Below are 15,750 nucleotides of genomic sequence, written 5' to 3' on the forward strand. Positions count from 1 at the left end.
CTTGAGATACATCTGCAGGCACTTACAAGAAAATAAAGAAATACAATAGATTTTATGGGGGGGAATGTAAACATAAAGACTGACAACCAACCAATGTGCAAAAGAAGACAAATTGTGGAAATTTTTTAAAAATTAGTAACATCAGTTGTGGAGTCCTGAATGTGATTCTGTAGGTTGTGAGTAAGTTCAGAGTAGAGGGTGATGTAAGTTATCCACACCAGTTCAGGAGCCTAAGGGTTGTAGGGTAAGAATTGTTCTTATACCTGGTGGTGTGGGATTTAAAGGCTCCTGTGTCTTCTCCCTGATGGCAGTAGGGAGAAGAGAGTGTGCCCAGAGGGCAAGTATCCTTGCTGGATGCTGCTTTCCAGAAATATATCTGGTTCTCTGTTGAACCGCCACAACCCTACAAGGTAGAGGATTCCAGAGACTTGACCGCCCTCCCCAGACCCCTATGAACAAAATTTCAGTTCATCTCTGCCTTTAGTGACCAATTCCCATTGAGACCGTGACCCCTAGTTTTAGACTCAGCAACCTGGTAAAGTGTTCTCCTGGCCATCCAGCCCGTCGACCCTGTGAGACATTTGTAAGTTTCAGTGAGATACTTAATTCAAAGACAAAGTTGAGTTTATTTACAAGTACATGTACGCACAGATAGACTGGAAGACTTGCTTTTTGCAGCATCACTGACACACAGCGAGCAAGTACGTCATTGCAATACAAGCCTAGTTTACATAACTTCTCATCCCACAGCAAACTTTGGAACTGGTCCAGTGAACCTTTACTGCACTCCTCCTTCACTAAGTGTACCCCAAGGTGGACTCCTGAACTGCCCGGGCTCAAAGATCTATACAAATGCAGTCAGTCATCTTTACACTTAAAAATGCCGACATCTCACTTTCTTCCCATGCAGGCATCAATCACATTATAATCTCCTGCCACGAGTCAGGAGTGTCTTTTTTCTGGAGTCTGGTAAACGATACGGCCCAGTGTTAGCCACCACTGGGTCATTTAGCCTGCCAGTGTACTTTAGAAGCTAAACACAATCATCAGATGAGTGCATTCACCTTAATGACCGAGATTGGTTTCACAATGAAGGAAATATCATTCATGTTGAAGTTGTACAAGACATTGGTGAGGGCTAATCGGGAGTATTCTGTGCAGTTCTAGTCACCTAATTACAGAAAGGATATCAGTAAGATTGAAAGAGTGCGGACCTAAATGTACAGGGATGCTGCCAGGACTCGAGGATCTGAATTATACGGAAAGGTTGAAGATTAGAACTTTTCCCAAGATACTAGATTGAGGGGAGACTTGATAGAGGCATACAAAATTAAGAGGGGTATGAATAGTATAAATGCAATGAGGCTTTTTCTACTGAAGTTGGGCGGGTCCAGAACTATCGTTTAAGAGTGAAAGGTGAAATTTTTAAGGGGAAATGAGGGGACTCTCCTTTACTCTAGAACGTGCTGAGAGTGTGGATCGGGGGGGGGGGGGGGGTTCTGTTGCAGGTTCAACAAGTAAGCAAGATGTGGTGAAATAAAGGGATAGGAAGGGGATGAGGCCTCTGGTCCAGTTGTAGGTTGATGGGACTAGGCAGAGACTAGATGGGCAGAATCATATGTTGCAGTGCTCTCTGACTGGGTCACTTAGCTAAAAACACTCATCTTAAGGTGTATTCACCTGAACACCTGAGGCTGGTTCGAGAATCGAGGGAAGGTAGTTTGTAGTTTCTCATTTGTCCTATGGATCGATTCACTAATATCAGAATCAGGTGTAACCCTTGCTTTGCCTAGCAACTTAATCTAGGGGGTGAGTAATCTCATTTGGGTGGATGCTGTGCGATGTCTCCCCGTTACAAATCAGTACCCCGAAATAACAAACAGTACACCATATGCGATTAAACTTTATAACTCTTACTTTGACGATATGGTTAGTAGAGAAACAAAATATGAAAGAAAAAGGGTGCCAATCTTATTAAACAGTCCATGCACAAAGTTGGAGCTCACTCAGTAGTTCTGCTTCCACCATCGGTCGCCTCCGAGCGTCGCTGACCTTCGGACCCCCGCTCAGAGTCCACCCTGCCCTGGCGGTCTGCCGGATCTCTGCACTTGCGTCTTCTCCCTTCATCTCTTTCTCGCTCCCTCTGGCAAAAGCCCGTGAAAGCAACTGCTTCCAGAATCACAAGACAGGGCAACAAAATCCTGATTGGCCAACATGCATCCGCGGTCCTGTTATCTCCAGCTATAACCCAAACACTGCTGCTACAGACAATCAGTGAACATTACATTAGTAGTGAACCCTTACAGCGCTTTACACAGGTTTATTATCACCGGTGTGTGAAGTGAAATATGATAACTTGTTAACAATCTGGATGGGTTAATGGCCATTAACAGAGAAGGAATAAATAAGGAATTTTCACTTTGGAATCGGTGATGTACACCCAGCTGTTCACGATCCACTTCAACCATTTGAATTGGGGTCGGATGTGGTCAATTATCTAACCAACGATATAAAGCTAGGAGCTGGAGTGTGGAACACAGGAGGACGCAGATTTATGGGCTTGTAGCATGGAAATAATAGGTGGTGCACAATGCAGAAAAGTTTCATCTGATCGTCTTTGGCAGGAAAGAGGGAAAGGTGGTTTAACAAACTGCTGGAGGAACTCAGCGGGTCAAATAGTGTCTTTGGAGAGGAATAAACAGATGACATTTTTGGGCTAAGACTCTTCATCAAGACTGGAAAGGAGAAAAGTAGAGTATTTTTTAAATGCTAAGATCTTGAAACGTGCTGCTGCTTAGAAGAACCCAGATGCCCTTGTATATGACTTATTCAAAGTTGATACTGGAGGCAAATGGTTTTGGCTCTTTACTGCAATGGGACGAGTACGGGAGTCCTGCCTACTGTGTCTGATTTCCTGACCCAAGAAAGGTCATGTGCTCAGTGCATAGAGTGCATTGAAGGTTCACCAGTTTGACTCCTGGGCCAGACACTTTGTTGTACAGGAGATTAAGAATACAAAATAAATATATTTTAGAAAAAATGAAGAAACTCCTTAAAATGCATAAATTCATAGAGCATGGCCTGAGATTCCTGCAAATCCAGAGAAATACACACAAAATACAGGAGGAACATCCAAAATTGGATAAATTATGTATACTTATCCAAATGTCCTTTAAATGTCATTCACCCTCTGCGTGAAGTCGTCCCTCGGGTCCTGTATAAATCTTTCCCTCTCAGCATTAATCCATAAACACAAGACATTCTGCAGATGCTGGAACTCCAGAACAACACACACAAAATCCTGGAGGACCTCAGCAGGTCAGGCAGCTCCTACGGAGCCGAATAAGCAGTCAACATTTTGTGCCGAGACCCTCTACCAGGAACGATCAGGACCCATGATTCCAACACCGGTTAATGACGCACCACCATGAGGTCCAAACCAAAACAGTGACTGATATTTAGAAAGGATTGATTCAATTTACATTTTTATGGTCAGACTGTATTGGCTATTGACAGTGTCCGTTACCAGCAACAAGACCCCCGCCAGACCCCCACAGGTCTATCAGACGGAGGGTATGAATGGACCAGCTAGGTACTCCTCAACAGGCAGCAGAGGGGCATGTTCTGTCAGCAGCCCTTGAGGGGTTCATTTACTGAATCCATCACTGATCTTTACAGCAGGGAGACAGGCCCTTTGTCTCACTGACTCCGTGCTCACCATCAACCACCCATTTACACACCAGTGCTGTATTAATTATATATTTTTAAAATTTTCCTCTACCCCAGATTTACCAACACGACAGGGGCAATTTGCACTGGACAATTAACCAGTCCACCAGCACATCTGTGGGACACTGGGGGTGACTGGTGGGTGGAATGCAAATCCAGCCACAGAGCGAACTCCATACCAAGGGCTGTGACCAAATCTGGGTCTCGGGCACTGCCAGGCAGTTCTACACTGGCGGAAGGAGGGTGACAGGGTGGCTGGTGGAGTCACATGTGGACCCGCTGATGCCTCAGTAGGCTGGAGGAGTAGGCGAAGCCCTTCCCACACCTGGAGCAGGTGAAAGGCCGTTTGCCGGTGTGGACCTGCTGGTGCTTCACCAAGCTGGAGGAGTGGCGGAACCGCTTGGTGCAGAGCGGGCAGCGGAAGGGGCGCTCGTCTGTGTGCACCCGCTGGTGCCTCAGCAGGTCCTCCGGCCTCTTAAAGCTCTTGCTGCAGCTGTCACACCGGTAGGGCCGCTCGTCGGTGTGGACCCGCTGGTGGCTGACGAGGTTGGAGGAGCGGGTGAAGCCCCGGCCGCACTCGATGCAGGTGAAGGGGCGCTCGCTGGTGTGGACGCGCAGGTGGGTGAGCAGGTTAGAGGACTGGGCAAAGCCACGGCTGCAAACAGAGCAAGTGAAGGGCCGCTCCTTGGTGTGGACCCTCTGGTGCCGCAGCAGGTTGGACGACTGGCTGAACCTTCGGCCGCAGTGGGAGCAGCCAAAGGGCCTGTCCCCCACGTGGATCCGCCGGTGCACCTTCACATCGCCGGAGTTCTTGAATCTCTTGCCACAGTCGGGGCAATGGAACGGTCTCTCGTCTGTGTGGGTGTACTGGTGCTGGAAGAGGTGCGAGGCATGCATGAACCCCTTCCTGCACACGCAGCACTCAAACATGTTATCCCCACTGTGCACGCTCTGGTGTGTCAGCAAGGCGGAAGACAGCGTGAAACCCTTTCCACACACAGAGCATGGGAACGGCCTCTCCCCGGTGTGAGTGCGCCTATGAGTTTCCAGCTGAGATGGGTAATTGAAGCGCTTCCCACAGTCCCCGCACTTGTAGGGTATTTCCGTACTGCAGAGTTGTTCCTGGCGTTCCTCCAGTCTGGAAGAATGGCCGAATCCTTGTCCACAAATACAACACTCTTGCAGCCTCCCTGCGCCGTGAACCAACCTTTCAGGCTGTGTTACTGGTTGAAGTTTATTCCATAGTTACTGCACCTGGAAATTCTCACTGATCAGGGCTCAGTCTCGATAACCTCTGAAACGTTTTCCCACGATTGCACAGACAAACAATTTTCTTTCCACGTTGAGAGGCTGGTAATCCACAGATCCTGATGAGTCGAGTGACTCCTAATAAAATGCTAACTTTGCGATCCCACCTTTGCAAATCCACTTCTACAATCCTATCAAAGGAGTTTACACAAATGATCACTTTATATTACAGGATAAAAGTTCAGAACAATCCTTTAACAGACATTTTTGCACCCTTTGCTCTGCTGCTTCAAGCATGTGCACCATTCCCCAATCCACCTGTTTAAACACATTCTAGCCACATCTTCACCACTGGGAGCCTATTCTACTCCTGACCATAACACAGCGGAGAAGAATCAGGTTATTCAGCCCTTCGAGTCTGTTCCACCATTCAATCACATTGGATATTAATCCAACCCAATTCTCCTGCCTTCTCCCCATAACCGCATTACTAATCAATCTCTGCCTTCATAACTTGGCCTCCACAGCTCTCTGTGGCAATAAGTTCAAGATTCACTTCCCTCTGACTGAAGAAATTCCTCCTCATCTCTGTCCTAAAGTGACATCCTATTCTGAGACTGTGCACTCTGATCCTAGACTCTCCAACTAATGGTACATCCTCTCCATATCCACTCTCGGTATCCAGTAGGTTTCATAAGATCCCCCACCCCTCATCCCTCTCAACAGGTGGAGTACGTGCACATCCTCACACGGGTCCCTTGATGGAAATCTCCCCTCCATTCTGCTTTGGCCAATTCCAACTCCTCTTGTGTTGAATGGCTCCCCTACCCGCCTTTCAGGATCTTAACCATCTCACATCCCCCTCACTGGTTCCTTCCTGCTTGTTGCGGGACTGAATCTCCAACTTCACCCACACCCCGTTCAGAAACTTGTCCTGGGTCTACCCCGCAATCTCGGCTTACGGCGCCCGGCGCCCACCGCCCTCCTTACACATAATATGTAAATTCACACCAATACTCACAAAGATTAACACGTCCCTCCACAAACTTTATATTTATACATCAAAGAAACTTCGATTTGATTTTGTTTACAAACTCGGACAAAAGACAGCGGACCAACGCAGGAAGTTCCGCCCAGCGGCAGGAAGTCAAGTCTTCCTGCGCCCTGTGATTGGTGAACGATCGAGCGGGCGAGGGAAGCCATCCCCCAAGAGTTATTGGTCAGGAAGCACGTCCATCATCCGCAGCTGGCCATTTGAGCGTAAAGGAATCCTGCATCGCCAATTGCGAGGTCGGGAAAGTATTCATTATGAAGGTTAATTCAACCTCTCGTATTAAAACAAAGGGTCTTGCAGTGAATAATTGTGTTGTTGACATTTCTGAATAACAGTCCACCAAAATAAGGGACAGCCAGCGACGTCAGGGCACTGACAGCCGACTTTGACGTGTGGGTAGGAGGACGCATGCGCGGCGCCTCAGCGGGGGCTTCCTAACCCTGGCTGACCTCCTGGCCTTTGACCTTTCAAAGAGCCTCAGGTTTGAGTAATCATTAACAATAGGTTCACAGGACACGGGTATGTCCAAGCAATATGGACAGAGTCTTGCAAGTCACCGCCCTTCGGCCCATCAATCAATCCGATGTTGGCAAAAATCAGAAATTTAACAACTGCAAACAGTCGTTCCAGCGCTTGTTTCCCTCTCTGCTCACAGTTGTGGTAAAATGTATAATTTACGTTGCAAAATGTATGCTTTTGAATGTTTTGTTTTTGATGCTATGTGCCTGTGATGCTACTACAAATGATTTTCATTGCACTAGTGCCTAGGTGTACTAAAATGCATGTGACAACTGTTGTGTTATTTATATGTACAGCGGTTTAACAATAATGAAACATATTCTGGAAGAATAGAACTGGAACTTTTATTTGCAACAGCAAACAGCAACCACGTTTTCACCATACAAGTTTCTCGATCATTCTGTTATTTCTGTGCATGCTCTGACCTCTGTCCAAACACATTCTTACATGTGACACATATCACCACATCTTCCTCTCCGTAAAAAGAAAAGCAATTAGCAACATTAATCAAAACAAATGTATAATTTAACATGTCTCTATCAGTCTCTCTGGGGATCAGAGCCATCTCTACTTCCTGAGGAGACTGAGGTCCTTTAACATCTGCCGGACGATGCTGAGGATGTTCTACGAGTCTGTGGTGGCCAGTGCTATCATGTTTGCTGTTGTGTGCTGGGGCAGCAGGCTGAGGGTAGCGGACACCAACAGAATCAACAAACTCATTCGTAAGGCCAGTGATGTTGTGGGGATGGAACTGGACTCTCTGACGGTGGTGTCTGAAAAGAGGATGCTGTCCAAGTTGCATGCCATCTTGGACAATGTCTCCCATCCACTCCATAATGCACTGGTTAGGAACAGGAGTACATTCAGCCAGAGACTCATTCCACCAAGATGCAACAATGAGCGTCATAGGAAGTCATTCCTGCCTGTGGCCATCAAACTTTACATCTCCTCCCTCGGAGTGTCAGACACCCTGAGCCAATAGGCTGATCCTGGACTTATTTCCAGTTGGCATAATTTACTTATTATTATTTAATTGTTTATGGGTTTTATATTGCTATATTTCTACACTATTCTTGGTTGGTGTGACTGTAACGAAACCCAGTTTCCCTTGGGATCAATAAAGTATGTCTGTCTGTTACGAACACAAGTAGACCTTCTAAGTGGTTCCCACAGTACCTGTGTTTCGTTGTCATTTTCATGTTTTGCCTGATCTGCATCAGTTAACTGAAACTCTGAAGTTGACACTTTCTTGAGGTCTTTGCGATTTCTTCTTAACACTTCTCCTTGTTCTGTTTGGACCATGTCTGATCTGGGTTGTACTTTGAGTACTGTAGCTTTCTGTGTTCATTTTGTCTTGTGTCCTCACTTCATCTCCTTGGTGCAGTTCAGGTAATGGACGAGAACATCTGTCAAAGTATGTTTTCTGCTTTGCTTTGTGTTCATCTTTCCATCTTTTCACTCGTTCACCTCCCTCTGTTCTCAAAAGGTTCTCATCTATTGGCAGATTGGATCTCAAACGGCGTCCCATCAAGAACTGAGCAGGTGAAAATCCGCATTCAAGTGGAGTACTGCGATAGGCTAACAAAGCTTTATAAAAATCACCTCCACTATCTTTTGCTTTGTGCATCAGTTTCTTGATCATTCCTACCGACTTCTCAACCAATCCATTGGACTGAGGGAAAAATGGACTAGATGTCTGAACAAAGCCCCACTGATGAGCAAGCTGTCTCATACATTCACCATTGAATTGTGGACCATTGTCTGTGAAAACTTCATCAGGTACACCATGTCTGGAAAAAACTGATTTCATGCATGTAATTGCATTCTCTGCTGTTGTTCTGCTCAAACCACACACTTCAAGGTAAGTCAAGTTTATTGTCATTTCAACCATAAACTGCTGGTACAGTACACAGTAAAAACAAAACAATGTTCCTCCAGGACCCTGGTGCTACATGAAACACAAAACTAGACAGCACAAGGCTACACTAGACTACATAAAACAACATAAAAAACTGCACTAAACTACAGACCTGCACAGGACTACATAAAGTGCACAAAACAGTGCAGGGCAGTACAATAATTATATCAACAAGACAGTTGGCACAGTAGAGGACAAATTATAATATTATAATAAATGATGTAGATGTCAGTCTGGACTTGTGAATATTAAGGATTCAGGATACAATGAGTAGTAATCTGTTATTAAATATAATCCTTGTTGTCAGTTACAAAAAGTTCAAAACCTACCTCGTGATAAGGTCTCTGAGGACTAGGATGTGGATGCAGTGGCTCCTTAGGGTTGCTAGGTTGGTATTTAAAGCATATTTGACAAGAGTACACCAATTCTGCAATTTCTTGATTCATCCTGGGCCAAAACATCACTTCCCGCGCCCTTCTCTTACACTTTCCAATACCTAGGCAGCCGTCATGAATTTTCCCAAGCATTTCTTTTCGGAGAATGTACGTATGTACAATATCCCATCCACAACAGACAGTTCTGATCTGTGGTTCCAATATTCTTGTACTTCTGAGGTACAGTCATGCTTATTATCTGGCCATCCATCCATCACCACTTGTATTACCTGACAATTTTGTCCTTCTCTGTCTCAAGACGCAGCAGTTCCAACTTTTCGGGAGCAACAGGTACGGTCTCTGTGATTATATCAACAAATGCCTGAACATCAATAACATCCCTGTGACTGTCTTTTGTTGTTGGATCCACAGCTCTGGAAAGTGTGTCAGCCGTGTACATGAATTTTCCAGGTGTGTATGACACATTCAATACATATCTTTGCAATTTGATCATCATTCACTGAATTTGCAAAGGACAGTCACTTAAAGGTTTGTGAAATAATGAAATCAGAGGCTTATGATCAATTTCAACATCAATAGATTGCCCTGACACAAACTGATAAATCCCTCGCAAGCGAACATAATACTGAGCAATTCTTTTTCAATTTGGGCATACCTTATTTCTGGATCAGATAATGAACGAGATGCATATGCTGCTGGTAGCCATTCCTGATCATGTTTCTGGGGTAATGCTGCCCCTAAGCCTGCCTGAGATGCCTCACATGAGATTTTGATGGGTCTCTCAGAATTTCAACACAGGTTCTTTGATGAGCATTTTCTTGAGATTTTGCCATTCCTTCTCCTGCTCATGATTCCAGCTCCATTCGTTTTTCTTTTCTGTTAGCTGCCTCAGTGGAGCAAGCTGTTCCGAAAGATTGGATACGAATTTTCCCGTGTAGTTGAACATTCCCATAAAACTTTGAACATCCTTTTTACATTGCGGTCTTGGCATGTTCTCAATAGCAGAAACCTTCAATGGATCAGGGCGCACACCCTCTTTGCTGATGAATCACCCACAAAGGTAAATTCAGTCTCTCCTAGCTGACATTTGTCTTTATTCAACTTCAGGTTTGCCTTGCGTGTTGCCTCTAAGTCTTGTCTGAGTCTGGAGTCATGCTCTTGTTTAGATGATCCCCAAACAATAATATGGCTCATGGAAGTATCCACGCCCTCGATGTGCTCATATAGCATGTGAATGGTTTATGGTACACTTCAGGAGCTGATGCAATTCCAAATGGATGCCTAAGAAAACGGTATCTGGCAAAAGGACTGTTAAAGGTACACAACTTTGAACTTGGTTCATCTAGTTTAAGTTGCCAGAATCCAGAGGATGCATCTACGGTAATTTACTAAAGCACTTTGCATTATCAAACTGTGACATAATTTCTTCACGAGTAGGCAATTTGAAATGCTCTCTTTTAATGGCTCGATTCAAGTCTCTTGGATCTAAGCAAATTCTCAGTTTTCCATTTTTCTTATCAACAATAACAAGCGAATTGACCCGTTCAGTCGGTTCATCAATTTTTTTTATGACTCCTAGCCGTTCCGTTCTGTCAAGCTCTGTTTTCAGCTGATGACGTAATGAAAGAGGCACTTTTCTTCATGGACGTACCACGGGTGGCATTGTGTTGTCAATTTTAATCGTGTACTCTCCTGGGAGACAACCAAGCCCTTTGAACAAGTCCTGATACTCTTTCATCAAGTCACTGTATTCCGACTGTGCGTCACAGTCCAGGACTTATACTCTTTTCACCAAATTCAGTTTCTCACAGGCAGATAAACACAATATTGACTGTACATTTTTTGGCACGACCACAAATGAAAGCGTGTGCACACTATTTTTGTGTGATACTTTCACCACACATGTTCCTTTAACTGGAATGTCTGCACCTGAATACCCAGTCACTTTTATGTTTGTCTGATGTAACTTTGGTCTTGGCTTTAATGCATTAAACTCAGATTCTGAAAGAACATTTACTTGTGCTCCAGTATCCAGTTTAAACATAATAATGTTTTGGTTCACTTGCAATGGCATGGTCCAGTCGTTCTTACTTTGTTTATTTTTCAAGCACTGCATTTACGTGTTTTATTTCCTTTCTACTTCTGTAACAGCGTGAAAAATGATTACTCTTATCACAGTGATTGCACATTTTTCCATATGTTGGACACTTTTTAGGTCGGTGCTCCCACCCACAGCGATCACAAAGTTTTTTTCTTTCAAACAACATCTTGTTCTCTGTCAGTTTCGTTGTTGCTTCATTATTTTTTCTAAAAGGTTTGCGCTTTACAGCATCTACATAGCTCTCAATAAAAAGCTCTTTAGCCTGCGACATCATGGTCTCTGAAGCTATGCAGAGAATCAAAGCATTTTCCAAATCCACGTCTGGTTCTCTTAGGAGTCTTAGTCTCAGAGCGTTATCCGGAATGCTGCAAACAATTCTGCCTTTAATGAGAGAGTCCATCAGTTCTGCAAACTCGCATGTTTTACTGTGGTTTCTCAACTCGGTAACAAATTGATCAATCGTTTGACCAGCTCACTGCCCACAGATAAAGAATTTGTACTGTTCATATGTCACATGTCATATGTCTTCTCCCATCTCTCATCTGCCTGTGTTCTCTCCCATTCTGCCCCTCACTTTTCCAATTCCAATGACCAGCTCTTTGTTTGAAACTTTGACTGATGCTGCTTGATCAGCTGAGTGCTTCCAATACGCTCTCGTATTGTTTATGGTTAGGATGGACATGGTTAATCGTGCCTGATTCTTAGTTGTAGTTTAGTGCTCCACAGCTAATTTTTAAATGCTGTACGGATTTTTGCACTTTTCACATTGTTTTGCAGATCACACTCAGGACTCACAGCATGAATCTTTCCTCAACTTCCCTCTCATACTCTCTCAATGAACTTACAACATAGGTGCAACAGGGGATGAGGTCCTGCAGAATGAGTATAGGAAGTTAGATAGAGGAGCCGTGACCTCTGGATGACTCCTTGTGCCACACGCTAACAAGGTTAGAAGTAGAAGCATCGGCCAGGTGAACTGCTGCCTGAGAAGCTGCTTCAGGAGGCAGGGATTAGGGTCCTTGGACTATTGGGATCTCCTCTGGGTTAGAGGCAAGAGGGACGGGATACTAGAGAGGGACCAATATCCCTGCATGGAAAGTTGCTAATGCTACATGGTAGGGTTTGAAGTAGATTAGCTGGAGGATGGGACTGTGAGGAGGAGCAAGTCAAGGCATAAAGCAAGAGCGAGTTTAGCAGTCAGGACAGCCAGGGGCAGGGAGGCAAATACTCAGTTAAACTACGGTTATTTCAATACACCAAGGTTCAACAGGTAAGTCAGAAGAACAGAGCATAGATTGGCTCTGAGGACTGAGGAGGTGTCATCACAGCAAAAACAGTTGAAAGAACGGCTGGACTGGCAGCTCAGTATTCTGGAACACAGATGCTTCTGGCATGTCAGAGGTAGAGGCGAGTGAGTGAGGGGGCTGGGGAGGGATCTTGCCTTTTTGATAAGATGTAACAGTAGTACTCAGACACAAGTGATTCTGCAGATGCTGGAAATCTGGAGCAAAGCACACAGAACGCTGTAGGAACTGAGCCGGACAGGCAGTATGTATGGAGGGAAATGAACAGCTGACGATTCGAACTGAGACCCAAACGTTCATTGACTGCTCATTTCCCACCACATGTACTGCCTGACCGGCTAAGTTCCTCCAACATTCTGTGGGTGTGCTGTACAGCAGTACTTACAACTAACATTCTTGTAGAATTGTCCAGGGAGGCCTTATGGGTAGAACTTGGAAAGAGGCGGTAAGGTCACTTGTGGGGTTGTATTATGGAGACCTCCAATAGCCAGTGGCAACATTAGGAGCACGTATGTAGAGAAATTGCTCATTGTTGAAAGAATAATAGCGTTGTATTAGTAGGAGATATAAATTTCCCCAGTATATACTGGACTTTCCCGAGTGTTAAGTGCCTGGAGGGTGGAATATGTGAAGTGTCTCCAGCAAAGTTTCCTGAGTTGGGAGGGTGCAATACTGGACTGTCTCTTAGGGAAAGACACAGGGCAAATACTGAAAGTAGCAGTCAGGGTGAACTCTTGTTTTGGTGAGAGGTCACAAGATGGATCTGGCAGGTAAGGTAAAGGAAAATGCCAAGAGGTTCTGAACCTGTATGTGGGGTAAAAGGTAGCCAAGGAGAAAGTAGATTCCTCCAGTCATCCGTGTCTCTAGCCACATGAGATGGGTGGGATTTTCCACAAATATATCTCCTTGGTATTCACTGAAGAGAAAATTGTGGTTGCTTAAGAGGTAATGTGGTGATGTTTTGGAGGCCATATTACCAGGGAGGAGGTGTTTGCAGTGTGGATAAACCCCTGGACCTGATAGTGTGCATCCTCAGCCTTCGTGAGAAGCTAGACAAGGAATTGCAGAGGCCCTTGTGGAGACAATTGCGTCATTGTTAACCATTGGTGAAGTGCCCGTACAAAGGCGGCTGATGTTCTTCTATTGGGTAACAAGAACAAGACAGGAAACTACAGGCCTCTCAGCCTGCTGTTACTACTGGGGAAGTTATTGGAGGGATTTCTGAGAGACGGAGGGTGTCAGGGTGTCTGACACTCCGAGGGAGGAGTTGTAAAGTTTGATGGCCACAGGCAGGAATGACTTCCTATGACGCTCATTGTTGCATCTTGGTGGAATGAGTCTCTGGCTGAATGTACTCCTGTTTAGGAGGAGTCGGCACGGATTTGCGTATGGGAAGTCGTGCTTGACGAATTTTTTTTTTTGAAGAGGTAACGAGAAAGGTAGATGAGGGAAGGGTAGTGGACGCTGTCTATTTGAGCTTTAGTAAGGCCTTTGCCAGGATCCCACTGCAGCCTGGTCTGGAAGGTTGGGTCCCATGGAATCCAGCGAGAGCTACCTGGGTGGATTCAACCAACAGTGCTGGTTGAAGTTTGTTCCCCCGTGTGGAGAATGCTGACTGGAATGGCGAGCCACAGGGAACCCTTCTTATTCATTATGTATAGAAATTATTTCCATGTGGATGTGCAAGGCTTGATCGACAACTTTGCAGATGACATAAAATTAGGTCGTGTTGTTGATAGTGAAGACGGTTATTGTAGATTACAAGGGAATCTTGATGAGTTATGGAAGTGGGCTGAGGAGTAGCAGAAATATTTCCATGCAAGTGAGCGTAGGTGTTGCATTTCAGAAAGTCAGACCAGCATTGGAGCTTACACTATGAATGGTAGGGCACCAGGGAGTGTAATGTAGGAGCTGGTTGAGAGCAGCATCACAGGTAGACAGGGTGGTGAATAAGGTGTTCGCCACACTTGTGGAAATGTTGCATTATGAAGCAATTGGGCCCAGGGCCTGTATCTGTGCTCTGGTGCCCTATAAATCTATGATGCTGCTGATATCTCTGCTGAGGGGAGCTGGACTTTTCACCCCATCTGGGTCTCCAAAAATGTTATATATCTCAGTTAAATCTCTCAACAGGAAGACACTGGCAGCCTGGGCATCCTCTTGGCATGAGTGCATTTCTCCATCGTAATAACATATAGAAGACAAATCAGCCAAATCAAATTAATACTGGCTCTCAGGGGAATAGTCACTTGGGTGCCATACCTGTTCTCATTTCATTGGACCCACCTCTGTTCCACCAGTCCTTGTTTTCTGCCTGTTAACTTGAACTCATTCCACAGAAACACCTCCAATCCCAATTCCGAAATGTAGTTTAATGATAGCACTTTCTCAAAGGCTTTATGAAAATCCCAAAACTCCATTCCCACTGGTTTAGTCTTGTCTCTTTTACATTAACAAAGTTGTCTGATGTAATTTTCCTATCATCCATCGAGCCCATACTGAATCTGCCTACCCCTCCTATTATTTCTTGTGTCTTGTCTCTACTTTTTATATATCATTCTTCCTTCAAATGATATCAGTACAAATAATTTTAGGTGACTTGTGTTCTGCTTCTCTCTCTCCCTGAATAGTGATACAGGTCCTCTGTCCGGTTACAACTGCCCAACTTATGGTGTGACAGAGAGCACTCGGTAAACACACTCCTTACACACACCGTTCACTCAAACACAAACATTGCCGTGTCATTCTGTTGTCATCGCGCCAAGTGTGTGTACTTCTGTGTCTTCACCGTATATTCCCATAATGGGTGCTAAACACTGCTGATGGTGCATTTCCAACCATACATGCTGAAAGATTCCATTTCTTTCGCATGGGGTATTTATGTGTAAATGTGTATACTGTATTTATTTGCATACTGAGTTTATACGGATATTTCAGTTTATTCTGTAACGATTGTAACAACATTTGTGGGGTGTGTAATATTCTAATTCACGTACAGTCTTAAGTTAACTTTGGTAATTAAAGATCATATTTCGTAGTGTGTGCAAACAAAACAAGCTGATTGCCCTGAGTAGGAGAGAGAGATCAGAAGTTCACACTGGACGGAGTACAGAGCTAATGTTATATTTTCAGGTAGATATCTTTTTGTAAATATTGGCGGTTTCACTATTTTTGCTCATTTTTGTAAGTTTGATTTTTGACACACCTAATAAACACCCCAGCACTGAAGTGCTAAGCGACTCCAGCCAGTTTTTCCCTTTGGTCATGACACACGTATCTAACACACAATCAGCCCACACAGATGACAAATGTTTGGGTGCAGGTGCAATGATTTCCTGGCTTACGGAAGGGTTCCTCCAAGTGGGAATTCAGTCCGCAGTAATATCATTGGCATCTTGCAGAAAATTCCAAATGGTTGAGTCCTGGTTTAACGACACTTTGCACAAAATATTGCCAGGCTGCCGCACTTACAATCTGGGTTA

At 44.7% G+C, this 15,750-nt stretch overlaps 1 protein-coding gene across 1 annotated transcript; it reads right to left on the reverse strand.

Moving 5' to 3' along the window:
• Window positions 1-606: 606 nt before the first annotated feature.
• Window positions 607-4,974, reverse strand: LOC140716242 (uncharacterized; the record flags this gene model as incomplete). Its single annotated transcript, XM_073028853.1, has 1 exon — window positions 607-4,974. A coding segment is annotated over one exon (981 nt), but the record flags the coding sequence as incomplete, so codon positions are not given.
• Window positions 4,975-15,750: the final 10,776 nt, after the last annotated feature.

The sequence above is a fragment of the Hemitrygon akajei genome, chromosome 25, assembly GCF_048418815.1.
Source record: "Hemitrygon akajei chromosome 25, sHemAka1.3, whole genome shotgun sequence".
Classification (NCBI taxonomy): Eukaryota; Metazoa; Chordata; class Chondrichthyes; order Myliobatiformes; family Dasyatidae; genus Hemitrygon; species Hemitrygon akajei.